Source organism: Triturus cristatus, chromosome 5_1 (assembly GCF_964204655.1).
Source record: "Triturus cristatus chromosome 5_1, aTriCri1.1, whole genome shotgun sequence".
Lineage (NCBI taxonomy): Eukaryota > Metazoa > Chordata > Amphibia > Caudata > Salamandridae > Triturus > Triturus cristatus.
The window spans coordinates 567,405,894-567,421,565 of NC_140587.1; the positions used below are offsets into that span (position 1 = coordinate 567,405,894).

Consider the following 15,672-nt stretch of genomic DNA (forward strand, 5'->3'; position numbering starts at 1 on the left):
ATATGCGCCTGTATGTTCTCATTATGCGCTGTGCAGCAATGTGGTAATTGAGGATAACTGCGCGTGAAAACACAAGTTTTTCATAACAATCACATGTGCCCTGCGTTGCATGGACTGAACTCTTCCCATCACAAGTTATCCGCCGCCTCAGTTCAGTGACATAGCTCACACCTCGACCTGCGCCGCGTCCACCCATGTCGAGCTTTCCCAGGTCTCGTTCAGAAAGTAACGCAAGGTTTGCCCTTTAGGCAGTAAACACAGTTCTCACTCTACTACATGAATCCCAGTGGGGAAAAACAGCCACGCATTGTGAAAAGTGGGACCTTTCCCTCATTTATACACTTTGTTTTGGAGCATTACATAAACTGTTCAATGTACTGATGCCACACAGTTGTGGAGCCAGGCTTTTGTTCAGGATGGCATGCTACAAGGGCAGTGGAGCACAACTTGCAAGACATGTTGATGTGAAAGTCTCGCAGAAGAGGAGTGCTGTAGCCGTGAATGTATTCTTCATTGAGTGACTATTACACTTTTATTGTATAGTAAGAAGAATGCAACGTGAGCGTCCCCGCATCCGATTGCACCCATGCCTTCTCTGGAGGATTCTGCTCCGCGGCAGTGGACCGTTGGCGCTGGGCTACGTGGATGCGAGCCGATGGGCTCGATGCATCTGCTAATCAACTGCAATAAATATCATCTTATGAACTCACCCTCTGACTAGTAGCAGTGTGTTATTCTACTACAATGATGTATGCGAGGAAGCACAAAAAGATTGTGATATTCGAAAGAAGGGAGGACATTTTACTCCAAAGGCCGATCACATTGTGGTTGTAAAAAACTAACTAAGTCCACATATAATGCGGCCCGTGTTCATCCTGTAGGGAGAGTTACTTCGTTTTGCAATCATGCCGAGCCAGTATCTTTGCAGAACAGTATACTAAGGCTACTGCGCCTTGACGCCTGTGAGCATTTGTTGCGCTTTATAAGTCCTGCTCATATCATATCTCATTAGGGAGGCCATACTCCTCGTTGAGTAGTATACACATACATATTTGTTGCACTCCCTTTGTGCCGTACAAAAGCGTAGATTTAGCGCATTGCAAAGAAACAAGTCTACAACGCAGAAAGACCTTTCCTACTGTTGTAGCTGCCCTACAGAAAGAGTATGCAGAACTAGTCACAACGCAACATTTGTAAAACGCAACCAAGAAATTAAGCTAACCACCAAAATGGTTGTTAGAAATATGCACAAAACACAATTTTCTTCCATAAGAGAGTAATGCAGGATTAAAAAAAAACGAACAGCTAGTAGTATAGATGGATTCGCTGCTTTTAGTATAGATGGATTCGCTGCTTTTAAGGAGTGCCTTCCAAACAACGATGATGGTCGACATACATGGGTTTAATCCAGGCACATAGACAGGGCACAGTTATTTATCAATTAATCCGAGATCGAATTTCGGAATAAACAAAATTCTGTAAACGTCCGCCAGGGGGCGCAAGAGTTAAACGTATTTTCTGAAACACTCCTGTTAAAGACGTGTGAGGAGTATGTAAACTGAACGCTGCACGCACGGGTACTAAAGTTGTGCAGCACTCGCCATCTTCATACAACCAGCAGTTACAAGCCACCGTCGTACTTTAATACTAGTGTAAAAAACTAAGAAAATGCATGTTGCTTATCAGATGCCTCTAAACCACCCTTGTAAGGCTGCGACCGAGCATCGCTCTCCATCACACAGAAATAGCAGCTCGGCCCAGTGCCTCAGCCGCCATTCATACTGTCCCACGCCCTTAGGCAAACATTCTTTGTAACTCTAGACTCTGTGCCTATCTGGACGTCGTGAGAAGCCCACTCCCTCGTTTCACTCCACTGACAGCTCACAAGCACACACTCCTCGCTGGGAGGGGTACCTTTTGCCCGTCACCTCGCGCAGCGGACCCTACCATGCTGGGAACTGTCAGATTACTACAGCGACAACTGTGCGAGGTATGGGAAAATACGGAAGGCCTGTGCGCTCTCAATGAACTTCATGTCAACAAGATCACCTTACACAGACTAAGGCGTATTTTTTCAGTAGAATGTGCCGCTGTGGACGCGGACCAGAAGGTGGCGCTGCCTTGGTGGCAGCGCGCAAACCCTAAGTCAGAAGGTGAAAGGCGCATCTCCGCATTCCGCCCGTGGAAAGCCGCTTAAAAAGCAAATCTTATGTGCAGTTCTGCGCCATGACTCCATTACCCGGTCTGTTAGAACACCTAGAAGTGAGTGGATTGGAGGCGCTGAACCTCCAGTCTCACTCGCCCTGCATTGTGCACAGCTGGGTTTGGTCAGCTACCTCATCTCGGGTGACTGAGGGCCTTATTAGGACTTTGGCGGTGTCGGAGTGGGGCCCATACTGCCAAAGTCATTAAAGACCTCCCGCCAGAGTACGACTTTTTTTTCTCTGGCAATCCCACTGTGGTGTCTTTGAAAAAGGGACTGCAATAGGAGCTGCAGAGGCAGTTCCTGCAGGGCATGGGCGGTCAAGTCCATGCCCCGCAGGAACTCGGGGTGCACGCACATAGGGGGGCACAATGTGTGCCTCCTCTGCATGCACACCATGGTGCAGAGGCAAGAAGAGGCCCTGTAGGGCCCCTTTTGCTTTCTCGACCCCACACTTTTTATGGCGGTTGCACTGCCATGAAAAGTGTGGCAGTGAGGAAACTCCTAATACGCTTGGTGGTGCCGCAGCGGCACCACCAGCATATTAGAGGTCTCCGACCGCTGTGCCACCGCTAGGGATCATCGATCCCTGGCGGCAGCAGCTGTCCTGTGGCATTCCAACTGCCACAGACCTAATACGGTGGGTGGACCGGCAGTCTGGCGATATGAGTACCACCACCACGGGTTTGGTGATCCATTGAACTGCCGAACTCGTAATAATGGCCAAAGCCAGCTGGGTACACAGTGTACCAAAGAACGCCTGACCACAGGGACGCAAACACTGTGGAGCTGATATATGTGAATTAATGGAAAAACAAAACCGGAGAAACATTGGAGGAAACCAAATAATGGAAAATCAATTTTAAGCAAATACAAATTAATCTAAAATTAAAAGAAACATTCTAAAGGAAATATCATTTTAAGGAAAAGTAAAAGAATTGCATTAAATTTGGGTAGGGTAGTTTAAGGGTAGTGAGGGTTCTTTAGATTCAGGGATGTATGATGTTTAGCAGTGAGGAAGGTTTTGTAGGGTTCACAGATAGAGTTCAAGCATAGAAAGAGGTTTTTAGGGTTCAGGAGTGGAGTTTTGGGCTGGTGAGGGGTTTTCAAGGTTGAGTGATGGGCAGAGTTTAGAGGAGGTGAAGGGTTTTATTTAGGGTTCAAGAATGGGTGGAGGTTAGAGGTGGCAGAGATGTTTTAAGGCATGGGCAAAGCAGACATTTGCCGTAAGGCCCCCACCTTAATAACGGTCCTCTGGAAGAGTGATTTTTCTTCTCTATATCTACTCAATGTCTCTAGCTTAAAGACTTCTGTTCACTCTGCCCACTGCTACCTCCAATTCTGTCTCTCTCTACCCTACCCAGTCTCTTTTTAAGGATTCTAAAACACCTGCCCAAACCCATTTTAACTGTTTTTGTTTCACTCCATTTCAGATTATTTAATGCCTATTTCAATATTGTTTGGCATCTTGCAGGCTTCAATGAGCAGGAAATTGGTGATAAAATTCAAAGTTATTCCACATAGGGAGCCCCAAATATATCTTTCTCAGGGCCCCAAAAACCGTAAGATGGCACTGAGGGGTGGTTAGGCATTTTAAGGGGCAGGGACGGGTGAAGCTTATGGGCAGAAAGAGTTTTAGGGTTCAGGAATGGGTGAGTACAGAGTGTTGAAGGGGTTTAGGGGTTCAAGGAAAAGTGGACTTTAGATTATGATTCAAGAATGGGTGGATTGTACAGATGGTTGAGTATTTTTAGGGGTCAGGATGGGTGGAGTTTAGGAGTCATGGATAGGTGGAGTTCAGGAGTGGTGAGGGGTTTCTAGGGTTCAGGCAGGGGAAGAACGGGTGAAGTTGTGGGTTACTGAGGGGTTTTAGGGTTCAAGATGGGGCAGTAAGGATTAGAAAGGGCTTTAGGATTGAGGAATGGGTGGAGTTTGATAGTCAGAGATGGATTTAACTTAGGCGCGGCAAGGGGATTTTAGGGGGTAGGTATGGATGATACTTAGAGTTTGTGAGGAGGTATGGCACGGAACAGTGTTTAGGGGTGGTGAAGGGTCAGAATTTTTTTTTTAAAAAGAAGAAAATTATTTACAAAGATACAGATTCGAAATAATGTCCCTTGAAATAAACCACTGATATAAATTCCTCAAACAAAAATGTTTCTGAAATGAAGACCTACTACCACTGCATTTACCAGATTCCCCCCCCCCCCCCCCACCCCATGGATACTGAAGCAAGGATTAGCAAATTTTGTGGCACAAATATGGAAACTTTGCAGCGTTTTAGAGGCAATTTATTCTGCTATTATGCATGAAATAATGACCCCCTGGGTCCGCTGCATGCTCCATTTCCAGTATGATCACCTTCCACCCCCTCCCGGCCCCACCCTGCTGGTATCATTGCAGCCCTCTATCACACCACAGACCATACTTTTTGGACCCTGGGAAAAGGTTTGTGATTACCTATCCAATAGGGGTTGGTGAGGTAAATGCGGGGCTGGGATGAGGCAGGGTGGGATGAGAAGGGAATCAGGTCAGTGTGAAGAGGCGTGAGAAGATGGGATGAAATGGGAAAAGGGTGGGAGGGGAGGGGAGATGCAATGGGGACTGGAGTGTAATGGATGGGAAGTGAGTGGATGGAAAGAGATGGGAGAATGGTGGGATGGAATGCAATGGGATAGGGGATGGGGAAGTAAAAGGGATGGGGTGGTCTTTGGGGTGGGTTACGATGCGAGGTGATGGGATGAAATGAGGAGAGGGTAGATGGGGTTGGGATTCGATCTAGTAGCGTTCGGATGGGATGGAATGAGAGGATGGTGAGGTGGAATTTGATACAAATGGGATGGAGGGGGATGAGATGTGAGGGAAGCTATGAGATGTGAGGGGAAGGGATGAGATGGGCAAGGTGAAGGTTTGGTGTGATGGGACAGGGTAGGGTTGTGTAGCGTAGAGTGGGATGCGGTATAGGGTGGGACAGGAAGGAGTGGGCCAGGGTGGAATGAGGTGTGATGAGAAGGCAGGGTACAGTGCTGCGTGGTAATTGTTACTTCAATGCTGCACACTGGAGAACTGAAGGTCAGCCTTGGATACATGGAGAATGTGAGAAAGGACAATTATAAGAGTACTTTTCAAAAACTTCAAATAAATAAAAGTTATAGGCACCTGAAGCATTACTACAATAACAGTAACTTGGCTTTTTTGCAAATTAAACAACAGATTCTATAATTACTCACTGAGTGCTCTGGTTATCAACCTTGTAAGGATGAAAGGCTAAGATCCACTTTACTGCGATTCAAACTTCTGACCTGCAGGTTAAACTAGATGTCTTAACTTGCTGAGCCATTTTGCTGGCTGCTGACGTATTACCACTCATCCACTCGCTCCTTCCGCATCGTAGTGCTGAGTGCGCACATTTTGAAACATTAGTAATCAGTCCAGAAAGAAGTGAGGACGAGCTATTCAGTGTCACAGTCCAGCAGGTTTTATATTACCAAAGAGAGAGAAGGCACAGATTGGCCTCACCTTCAGGGGTTGGAGCGTATTTCTGCTGCTAAATTAGCTGGGGTAAGGCGCAATCAGTGTTAGTCAGAGATTCCAACACCAATCTAAAATGGTTTTGGATAAACGTGCCGCAGGAGAGAAAGAGTTGCTCTGCTGCAGAAGATGCAGGGCCTGCGCCACTAAAACATTGTAGAAATGCAGTGCTCTGACCTCACGGGCCTGCAGTGGGGAGGGCAAAAGTTTAAGCATTATCCAAATTTCACAGGCACTTTTGTAAAATGTGAGGCATTTTTACAAAAGTACCGATATTATGATTTTTTTTTTGCAATCCTGGAGGGTTTGATTTACACCTTAACCAATAAGCATTCTAAAGCCAATTTAAAAAAAAGAAGCCATTCTATTAATTGGTTTCTATGAAATGGAAAATGCCATTCATCCTGAAAGCTTCCAACAGTCAGTTTATGTGACATTTAATCGTTTTTCTATGAAATCATGTACAGCCCTGTGGAACAGGTAGGCACAGACTATGTCTGGTGCTTTGAAGAGACAGCCATTGTCCCTTGGTGCTGTGTATCTGTGAAAGCATGCAGAACTTCCACAAATCTGACCCAGTGATGGCTGTCTGTGACCTCACTCCCACGCAATCACCTGCTCACACGCAATCACCTGCTCACTTCCACGCAATCACCAGGCCTCAGGTCATGCACTGCATGCCTTAGCTAGGCTGTGAAACAGTGGCGGTCTGAAGCCAATCAGCTCATGGACTGTCCAGTGCAGCACACGTGAAAAACTATTTCAAGTTGGTAGGCACCTACCACATGTTTACTGCAGAATGTGTGACGTAATGTCGTATGGTTGCTAGATATTGCAGTTCAACACTGACACACAGGTTCCTCATAAAACCATGGCAAGTTTAGTTCAAGAAACCAAAGAAGCTATATACATAACACAAACACACCCTCCTTCACCCACACTCAGTGGAATGAGAACACGGATGCACCTGGAACAACTGTGCCTATAGCAGAACTCACAAGACTTGTGTACTTTTACATCACTTACTTCTTGCGCCCGGCGTTCTCAGAAAGTGCCGTGGACCCTTCCTCTGGGCTCTGCCCGGCCTGTAGTCCACGTCCCCGCAGTGACAATCCTTGTCCCGGCCGCCATAGGCACGGGTGTTGATACTTCGAGTTCGCTTCCGGGCGGCCAGCTTCGCTGTGGACGCTTTGCACTTGTGAATTCGCAGTTTGCCCGACGGATCTTCGATGCACTGCCACTTCTGCAAGTGATAAAGGTTAAGGCCGATGATGAAAGGACACAAAACATGGGTGAGTTGTCACACGTACTCAGACATAGGGCAGACTCATATATTATTGTTACAATAAAGGTGAGCTACAAACCAAGTGGGCAAAACACAGCAGTGGTCCATAAAATGTGAGCATGTGGATCTGAGCTTTCTTCACTAGGGCGGGGAAGTGTTGCCTCCCCGCCCACTGAACCATGAAGCAAAAAATAAATGGCAATGAAAAGATTTAATTGCCATTTTTTTTTTCTCACTGTACGCATCGCAGCAGGCAGCCTACCCAGAGCCCAGAGAAATGGGGGTGTATCCTCTGATGCCGATTGGCAGGAGCAGTGGCTGGTCCGAAAGCAGAATAAGAATAGAAGAGTGTCTGGAAAAAAGGCTTCAAAGCACCTCGTAGGCGCTGCTGTGGTTAAGGGAGGTGTCCATGTGCATAATGAGTGGCACAGTGGCTGTTAAAAGCTTGGACTTCAGACACCTGTTTTTTGTTTCAACGTCCGCCACCGGACCGAAGCAGTCTTTGTTGGCTGGGGTGGCACAGCAGGACACGCAAGTTTAAAACAGCAACAGCGCCCTCCATGCAGGGCAGCAGCTTTTCAATGCAGATGAAACTGTTACCGCAGGCTCTTCGGCTCTTCATTCGCGGTGTCCGTCTGTATATGCCATCCAGCGAGACACTACTGACTGCCCTGAGCGATACACAGGAGGAGTGCAGCAGGAGAGACACTGGTAACTATAGGCAACATGCCTGCAGGAATGCAAGGGATGGGCCTCATTGGAGACCTGATGTGGGCGGGGCTCGGTCAAGGCAGGAGGCCGAATTAAGGTGCACGTAGGTTTCGGCGTAAACGGAATCCACGCAAAAAACTCGGAGTTCTGCCAGCGTTTCTCAATCTCCAAATTGCTTTCCTGCCCATTATAAAGACATGGAAAGTGTACAAGGGGGAAATCCATACAGGATCTGTGAATCTCATTCTTCCGTGCAAGCAGGAGTGGTCCGCAGGGTTCAGATCGGGTGTCTGACAGGAATGTTCCAGCGCGGTGCTGTGTGAGCGCCACGGGCGTAGACACCTCAGCTGCCCCCAGGAGCGGGGGCATCCTTCTGCAGTCACAGGGAGGGACAGGGCCGACTTTAGGCATGGGCGAGCCGAGCCCAGGACGCCAATCTGCAGAGGGCGCACCGAACGGTCTGCATTGGGGTCCTGCAAACAGCCCCCCCTCGCACGACTCCCCCACTTTTAATGGGTGTTTCAGGTGAGTTGGGTCGCGGGAGTGAAGGTGTTCAGAGGCAATCATTATTGTAATTTGCACACACCCCACACCTCGTCGTATTCAGCAGCAGCAGGTCTGTCTGGCCAGGGCCGTCTCTGGACATGTGACAGAGGTGCCACGGGCCGTAAAGCAAGAAGTGAATGCTCCCCAGACCTTCTGCCCCCCCCCCCCCCGCCTCCCAGTTGGGCAGTAAAGAGCAGCCTTTAATTGGGGTGCAGTGAGTCACTCGCGCCCCAAGTCAGGCGCCACTGCACCTGCTGCACCGATGATGGCTGACCTTGATGCCAGAAGAGCGAGGCGACCTGTAGAGGAGACGGGCACGTCCCGACGCCAGGTTTTGTCATCACGGCCGGGTGTCCGGGCGGCTCCCTGAAAGAATATGAGCCATTTTCTTTCATCGGCCAGCCCTGCGCGTAAACCCCATGAACACTGTCAAAGAGCCAACATGGCTTTAACAGCGTGTAAATGCTGGCTGTCACCTCAGGGTTGGTCACCCGACACCTCGGCCCGGCTCTCACGGTCTGTGTGTTTTTATTCATCCTCGCAGCTGCCCGTGAAGCTGACCTTTGCAGCCACATGGTCTGGCGGGTATTTATTTTATGACAACATGGCTGACAGGAGGCACGCCAAGCCGCACCTACACGTCTCCCTTCGAAGTCCCCTCAGAAAAAGATCTGTTCTTTGATTGATGGCGCAGCTCTTAAACGCGGCCTTGCCATCAGTGGCGTAAGGTAAAATGCCGACCCCTCCCCACCCACAATTCAGAATGTGACGAGGGCCCCTCCAGTCTACTGTATCTATCTCACAGATATCTATCGACCGGGCCTGCAAGGGTGCCCACTCCCACATAACCCCGTGTTAGGCCCCCACTGGTCACTGATATATTTAAACTATGCGAGATACTGAGTGAAAAAACTGGAGCGAGGCAGCGAGCCAGCTACCAGCCAATGCGAGGCTCAGTCTACTGGGGGCTTTACCGGCAGGTACCACACCCTGTTATCCCAGAACAGGGGCAACTTAAGACGCATCTGACAGGAAAACACGAAGCTTTGATGTAAGTGCGAGCAGAAAACGGTTAAAATAGCATCTAAAATATTCCAGGGCGTCCTTCTTTCGTGTCAGTTTACAGGCCTCAAGAATTTTACAGCCAGCACCGTTGTTTTTAACCACCCCTTGGAGGGAGGAGCCCGGTAAGCAGCAGCGAGCTAGTAAGGCACAGTGTAGCCTGCGGCCAGGCGAGGGGGGCAACGTTTCCGACGGGACAATTGAATTGTGTCTTACCACCTCGCCCCTCGGCTTTGCCTAATTACGTTAGGAGACAGCCTCATAATGTAATTAATCAAAGCAAGAGGCGGACTAGAAGTAATTTAATTGCCAGTAAGTAACTGTTGCCTTCCTGCTTTTCCGCTCATGTGGGATGTGGCATGTTTTGGGCCACCAACCTTTCATATCCAGACTTCTCAGACAGTGCCTCTTTAGGACACAAAACGGGGTTACCTGGTATTGTTGAGGTATGCTAGAGGAACACATTGCTACATATAAAGCCACAATTCTTCAAAATGAAAACGGCATGATGTTGAAAAACTTTGCTCGCATTTAAAGTTATTTTTGCATCATCGTTTGAATTGTGACTTTTGAATGCCTGGTTTTATTGGCCAATTAATCTTCAGTTTGTAATGGGAACACATCACACAGAGCACCTTTCCAGAAAAATCACACAACGAAAAGTCCATATATATCAATATTGACGCAAGTCCCTGCACACCATTATATTGATATTTTTGTAAATTATGGAGTTACAGTTTATCCAGTTATCAACAATATAAACTTCCCTAGAGGTTTGCAAGGTGTATGTGTTGGAAAACGAGGCAGCATTTGTGAGGCCTGCACAAATAACATGACTACATTTGTCCTTCACTGGGAACCAAACACCCAATTGTAGCGCCTGACTCTCAGAGGGTAGCGTTGCAGAGCAGTCTGAGGCTTACTCAAGGATGGTGGTGTGGGCTAGTAATCGCCATTTGCAGGTGCACAAAAATAACACTCAATAATTGATTGTCCAGTCTGTACTTTGCTTTATAAAAGTAAGAGTACATTTATTAAACACACACACCACTCAATACTATGCACCAATTTACAAATATAAATAAGCTGTTGGAATTACTTTGTGACATTGCATAACAGCTCCACCCCTCCCGCGGGGGGGGGGGGGGTCTAGTACCACCACTCCCATGTATGCAAATCAACTTGCCCCCCATGCAGATAGTTGAACATAACCTGGAGCAAGGACCCTGCGCACTGGCACCATCCCAGTGGCGACCCACCCCATTACCTCAACACACATTAAAAAGGGGTAAACCTGCCTTGGTGACACAGGACCCTGACTGAGCATCTCCTACTGACCATAAAGTATGCACCTCTATATCTTAAGGGCTAGCAGTCTAGGGTCTTCACCTAAGCACAGCAGCAAGAATCCATGTTTACGCACACTTTAGAATGACAGTACTCATCACCTTGGTTGATCATTTGAATGCATTGCAATTACAGCCCCTAAGGGCATCACAGATGAAATCACAGGGTTACGCATATACAGCCAGAAAACCCTGGCAGGACTGTCTGGCAACATAACCCCACTTGGCTTATGACATCACCTTACACATGTGACTTACAGTCCCTTCAAAAGAAGTACTCCTGGCAACTACACTTCTCCTGCAGTGCACCTCTTCACTTTAAAAGGAATCACAGGTAAAAGCATGGGATTACGTAAATACAGCCAGACCCCCTAGCAGGAAGGTCCAGCAACATAACTCCATTTAGCTTAACATCACCTTACACAGGTACTTCACTTTACACATGTGACTTTTTGTCCATTTCGGTGCAATTACACCACTTCACCTCCAGGGGATGCACTTCTTCACACATCCCCAACTCAACCCTTCAATTCATGATGCACTTCTCCACACACCCTCAGCTGTAGAACAAAAGTTCCAGCCTAGAATGTGTTTAAATGCTAGCTGAGCCCTTGAGGGGTAGTTTCCTTTAGGTCCCCATGACACTGAGGGTGGCACTTTACTTCATGCTGGGGGGGGGGGGGGGGGGGGGAGGGGGGAGGGGGAGAGAGACTGTGCTTCTCCAGCAGCTCCCCTAGCACCTTTTCACAAGTGAGGGTGACCCCCCTCCTCTGGGGGCCACAAAGCACCAAAACGGCAGATTTCCAAATGCCTGGCGAGGCATTATGGGGTGCTTCATGCTCCTCTTTACCAGCCCCAGCCACTGGGAACACTCTCCTCCGCCCTCTGGGTCTCTGAGAGGGTAGATTCAGCAGGGTGCTGTCTTCACTTGCTCCCTGCGCCAGCCTTTCACCTGGCTCTCCTCCTTGGCCTCTCTTCTCCCTGCGCAGAGGCCACTGCTTCTGCGCTCTGTTCCTGGGCTCTTCTTCTGGTGCTGTTAGGGTCCTGGGGGCAGTCAGGGGGTCTCTCCTTCCAACTGCCCATTGTGCCAGGCTCCAGCATCTTCAGCCTCAGCAGACCACACCCCAGAGAGAGCTTCTCTTCCTGTGCAAGCACTTTTTAAAAGTGGAGTAGGGGGCTGGCAGGAAGTCCCTGTTGGTCCTATCAAACAGCGACGCATCACTTTCCTGCCCCTGCTCCCTCCTTGTCCAGCCTTTGGGTTTGTTCAAAATGGCGTCGTCCAGAGTCTCGGGCCACATGTATCTGAAGCCCCATCCCCCACGCTGCCTTCCCTCCTTGGTGCAGCCTGGTGCCTGGCACCTAATGATGGATGAGCCTGTAGCCCCACCCATCATCTCTTCATGGAGAGGAGGCCCTCGCTTGTGGAAGAAAGGTTATCAATCCATCCAGCTGAGGTCAGCCCTCAGCCTGGGTCTGGTCATGGCTGGCTCAGAGAAATATGACAGTTCTGGATGACCCAAAAGCAGTACAAATATGACTTTGGACTCTGCAGAATACTTATTTTAACATTAGCTACATTGGACTTAAGTGCGTGTCTGGAATCTGTAGGCCTAATGGAAGTTAATCTAGCCATGGGCCCCACATCCCCAAAGGGGAATAATGAAGTGAAAAAACAGTAAGACACACTGACTTTCCCTGGCATGTTTCTTTCCAGTGTATAAAGCCTGTTCCATGTCACCCAATACTGCATAAGTCCTGCCACACCATTCACTTTGTAGCTGCTCCTGGACTGCGCACGCTAGGAATCTCCCCTGCGCAGCCCGTACATGTGTGCACACGCATGTACACATGTGTCTGCATGTAACCAGCCCGGTGTCCCTTACTCCAGCTGCTGCGCAGTGGCCTGGTCAAGCCAGGGGAACACCAGTAAAATCCCCATGCATTGTCTTACATCCTGAGTTCACTGTGGGTGAGTCCCAACTTATGAGGCTCCCCCACAGTAAAAGCTCAACAATTAGGTGCTCAAAAAGCGAAAAATCCGGACAGCCCATAGTGTCAGGACCACCTTCTAACAGTATGTATATGGAAAATATAATGCAAAAAAAATCTTTCAGTTTAGGACATTTTAGTTTTTAGAGGCGATATTAATTCAGCTCTAATATATTAGAATCTATAATTGATTCATGCTGCAAAAATAATGTCTCAGCATATTTACATGTTCTGAGACCTTAAGAGGAGACATTTATCCCAAAACTCCAGCCATTAGAGGGTGTTCTTGTTTCCTTTCAGCAATATCTAATGAGATAACGCACAGCAGGCCCGTGCGATTGTGGGCAGTGAAATGCGTTGCGGGCGGTGAAGAATGCGCTCTCCTTGCTGTGGACAGCGCATTGCTTTGTGGCAGCATCAGGTAGGGGCATACATAATCTAATATAGAAAAGTTTGGGGTAGGAGGGGATTGTGGGCATGGGCAATAGGTGTCCCTTCAATGTAAAGATTTTAAGTAACCACAGAGTTCCATGCTTGCAGATTACCGGTTTGGGGAACAATGAAGAAAAAAACACAATTCCAAAAAGTGTGTTCTGCATATTCTAAATACACAAGGAGATGATGGACGGAGTGCTGAAACTTTTCAAACACTCACCCCCAGTCACAGATCTGAATCCATCATCATTCTTTAGCTCACTTTGCCAGCCCAGTTCAGATCAGCTATATGCAAATCAGTCTTGACCCTGTGCCTCATGGGAACAGTCCAGCCCAAACTGCCAAGCCATGTCTTCCCTGGACCGAAAACAAGCATCCTGGGACCAGTTTTGGGCTAACAGCCCTCTTCAGCCAGGCTAGCTTGAATCCAGTGGCAGAGTGAGCAAGGGACCCACGTTTGGGCACACACTGCCAACTTAGGGCGAAAAAAGCAAACACAAGGAGATGATGGACGGAGTGCTGAAACTTTTCAAACACTCACCCCCCAGTCACAGATCTGGGTTGAATCAATCATAATTCTTTTGCTCACTTTGCCACCCAGTTCAGACACAGCTATAAGCAAACACAAGGTGATGATGGACGCCTATTCTAAAAGCCTTCAATAGAAGCGTCTCTCGCTAGGTCTTATGTACACTTTCTTCCTGAAATTCAGTGGTGGCTCGCCGAGGGAGTGCTGCGGGGCGGTGGGGTGGGGAAGGGGTAAGGTAGTAAACTCCGGCATACGGAGGTAGGAGTTAAGTAAATAAATAAAACAATTTACATTGCGCACGCTGCATCGCCAGTTGGCCCTTTTAATATATTGTATTGATTAGTTTTGGTATTTCTGGTAGTTTTGGTATTTCTCCTCCTTTTAATTGTGCATTTGACCAGCTTTCATGGCCCAAGATGGTTGAATAAAGTTTATTTGACTTGTGCCGGTACTCTCCAATGAAAAGTATTATGTCACTCTTGAGAAGTGCTGGTACTCAGTTCCAGCCCATTTAAAGCACTGATCTTATGTATTCCTTAGTCTACCCAACCCTGTACTGCCTGGGGCACTGGCAGACAGCTTTCATCAAAGGATACAAATAATTTACTGGGACAGAGTACTCCTGCTTTCTGCACACACTCTCAATTACTGGATTTTACTGAGATTATTTTGAGAACCACCTTAAAATCTATCACCCAATATTTTTGGAAAACGGTGTTGTAAAATACATCATATGGATCATTTTAAAGCTAAATCTTCACTCACTGACCCCACTCACTACATTCAGCTGCATGTAAAACTATGGGATTGCTACACTGAAACATTTTCCTCTGCTTCTTTTAACTCCCTTCCCTGCCCTGTGTGATTTTCTAGAGCAGCCCGAGGCTCACTTTTCAGTGTGCCGTCAAAAATACTCTGTGGATTCAGCTGCTTAAATCACAGCAGATTCACCCCCTTCTGTTTCTTCTTCCAAAAGTTTAAGCACCAGACAGACACTGCAAGTTTGTGTCTAAACAGATCATAGTAAGGAAGTTAAGAATGGTCTACATTAAAAGGACGTGGATGCACAAATCAGCCACTAGGCCTAACCAGCCGGGTTCTTGGTATTGTGCAGACTAGCATAAGGCAGTGAAGCGCATGGGAAATATTTATTTTTAAAGTGTTTCTAGTCTCATGGATTGCATATAATTATATTACTTTTGGTTACTTTTACAGTAATCCATCATGGAAGGAGGCACAGAAAGATGGCCTAATCTACTGGGCATATTCAAAACCAAGGTAAATAAATAAATAAATAAATAAATAAATAGACTGCGTCTGTTTGAAGCACCTGTCACAAATTTCCCACAATTCCTTTGCTTTTTCACATACTTGCAAATCCGGTATTAGCTAGGGAAGTGCGAAATGTGCATAAATATACTTTTGTGCAATTATGAAACATTCTGGCAAAAGTGCGGGTATTTATGCAAAATGCCAAACTGGCAAAAGCAGCACGAACATCAACCCTTGCACATTGAATTGTTCCAGCACGTTTGAGGTACATTTTTACTTTTAACATTGAGTAATTAGGGGGGGGCGCTAGCGAGCCCGAAGCAAAATGGCGGCACATTAGTGCAGCTCTGCTGGTCAGGGCCAAAATCCGTCTAATATCCTGCTTCTCTCTGGACCATCCTGTGGCTTGCTGCGGTGCCCTTGCTTCCCCTACCTGCAGGCAGCAGATTGCTCTGAAAGCGGGAGGTATCGGCGTGCTCTATGACTTGAAAACTGGCTTGAGGGATTCGTGCTCGTGCCTTTGCGAGCAAATGGCAGTGTGGGCTCCGTGGTGACTGTGACTGCCCACCGGGATGTGCTGCTGAGCGGTTAGAGGCGATTGCGACCCAGGAGCTGACATATCCGGAGTGCCTGGGACAGCGTGAGAGTCTGCGGTGTGGAGCGGGACGTGGCGGAGCTGCGGCTCGGAGCGCTGCCGGCGTTGTGCGCAGTCCTGAGGCGGCATACATTCTGCGGGTGAGTGAGCGGCGGCCCGGCTCAGGCG

General features: G+C 47.9%; 1 protein-coding gene across 5 annotated transcripts in view; it reads right to left on the reverse strand.

Moving 5' to 3' along the window:
• Positions 1 to 15,672, reverse strand: part of SULF1 (sulfatase 1) — a 285,427-nt gene that overhangs the window by 55,761 nt on the left and 213,994 nt on the right. For all 5 annotated transcript variants that reach the window (XM_085605482.1, XM_085605483.1, XM_085605484.1 and 2 more), the window contains one exon: positions 6,761 to 6,977. In XM_085605482.1, the coding sequence (XP_085461608.1) occupies positions 6,761 to 6,977 (217 nt within the window). The remainder of the gene's footprint in view (positions 1 to 6,760; positions 6,978 to 15,672) is intronic.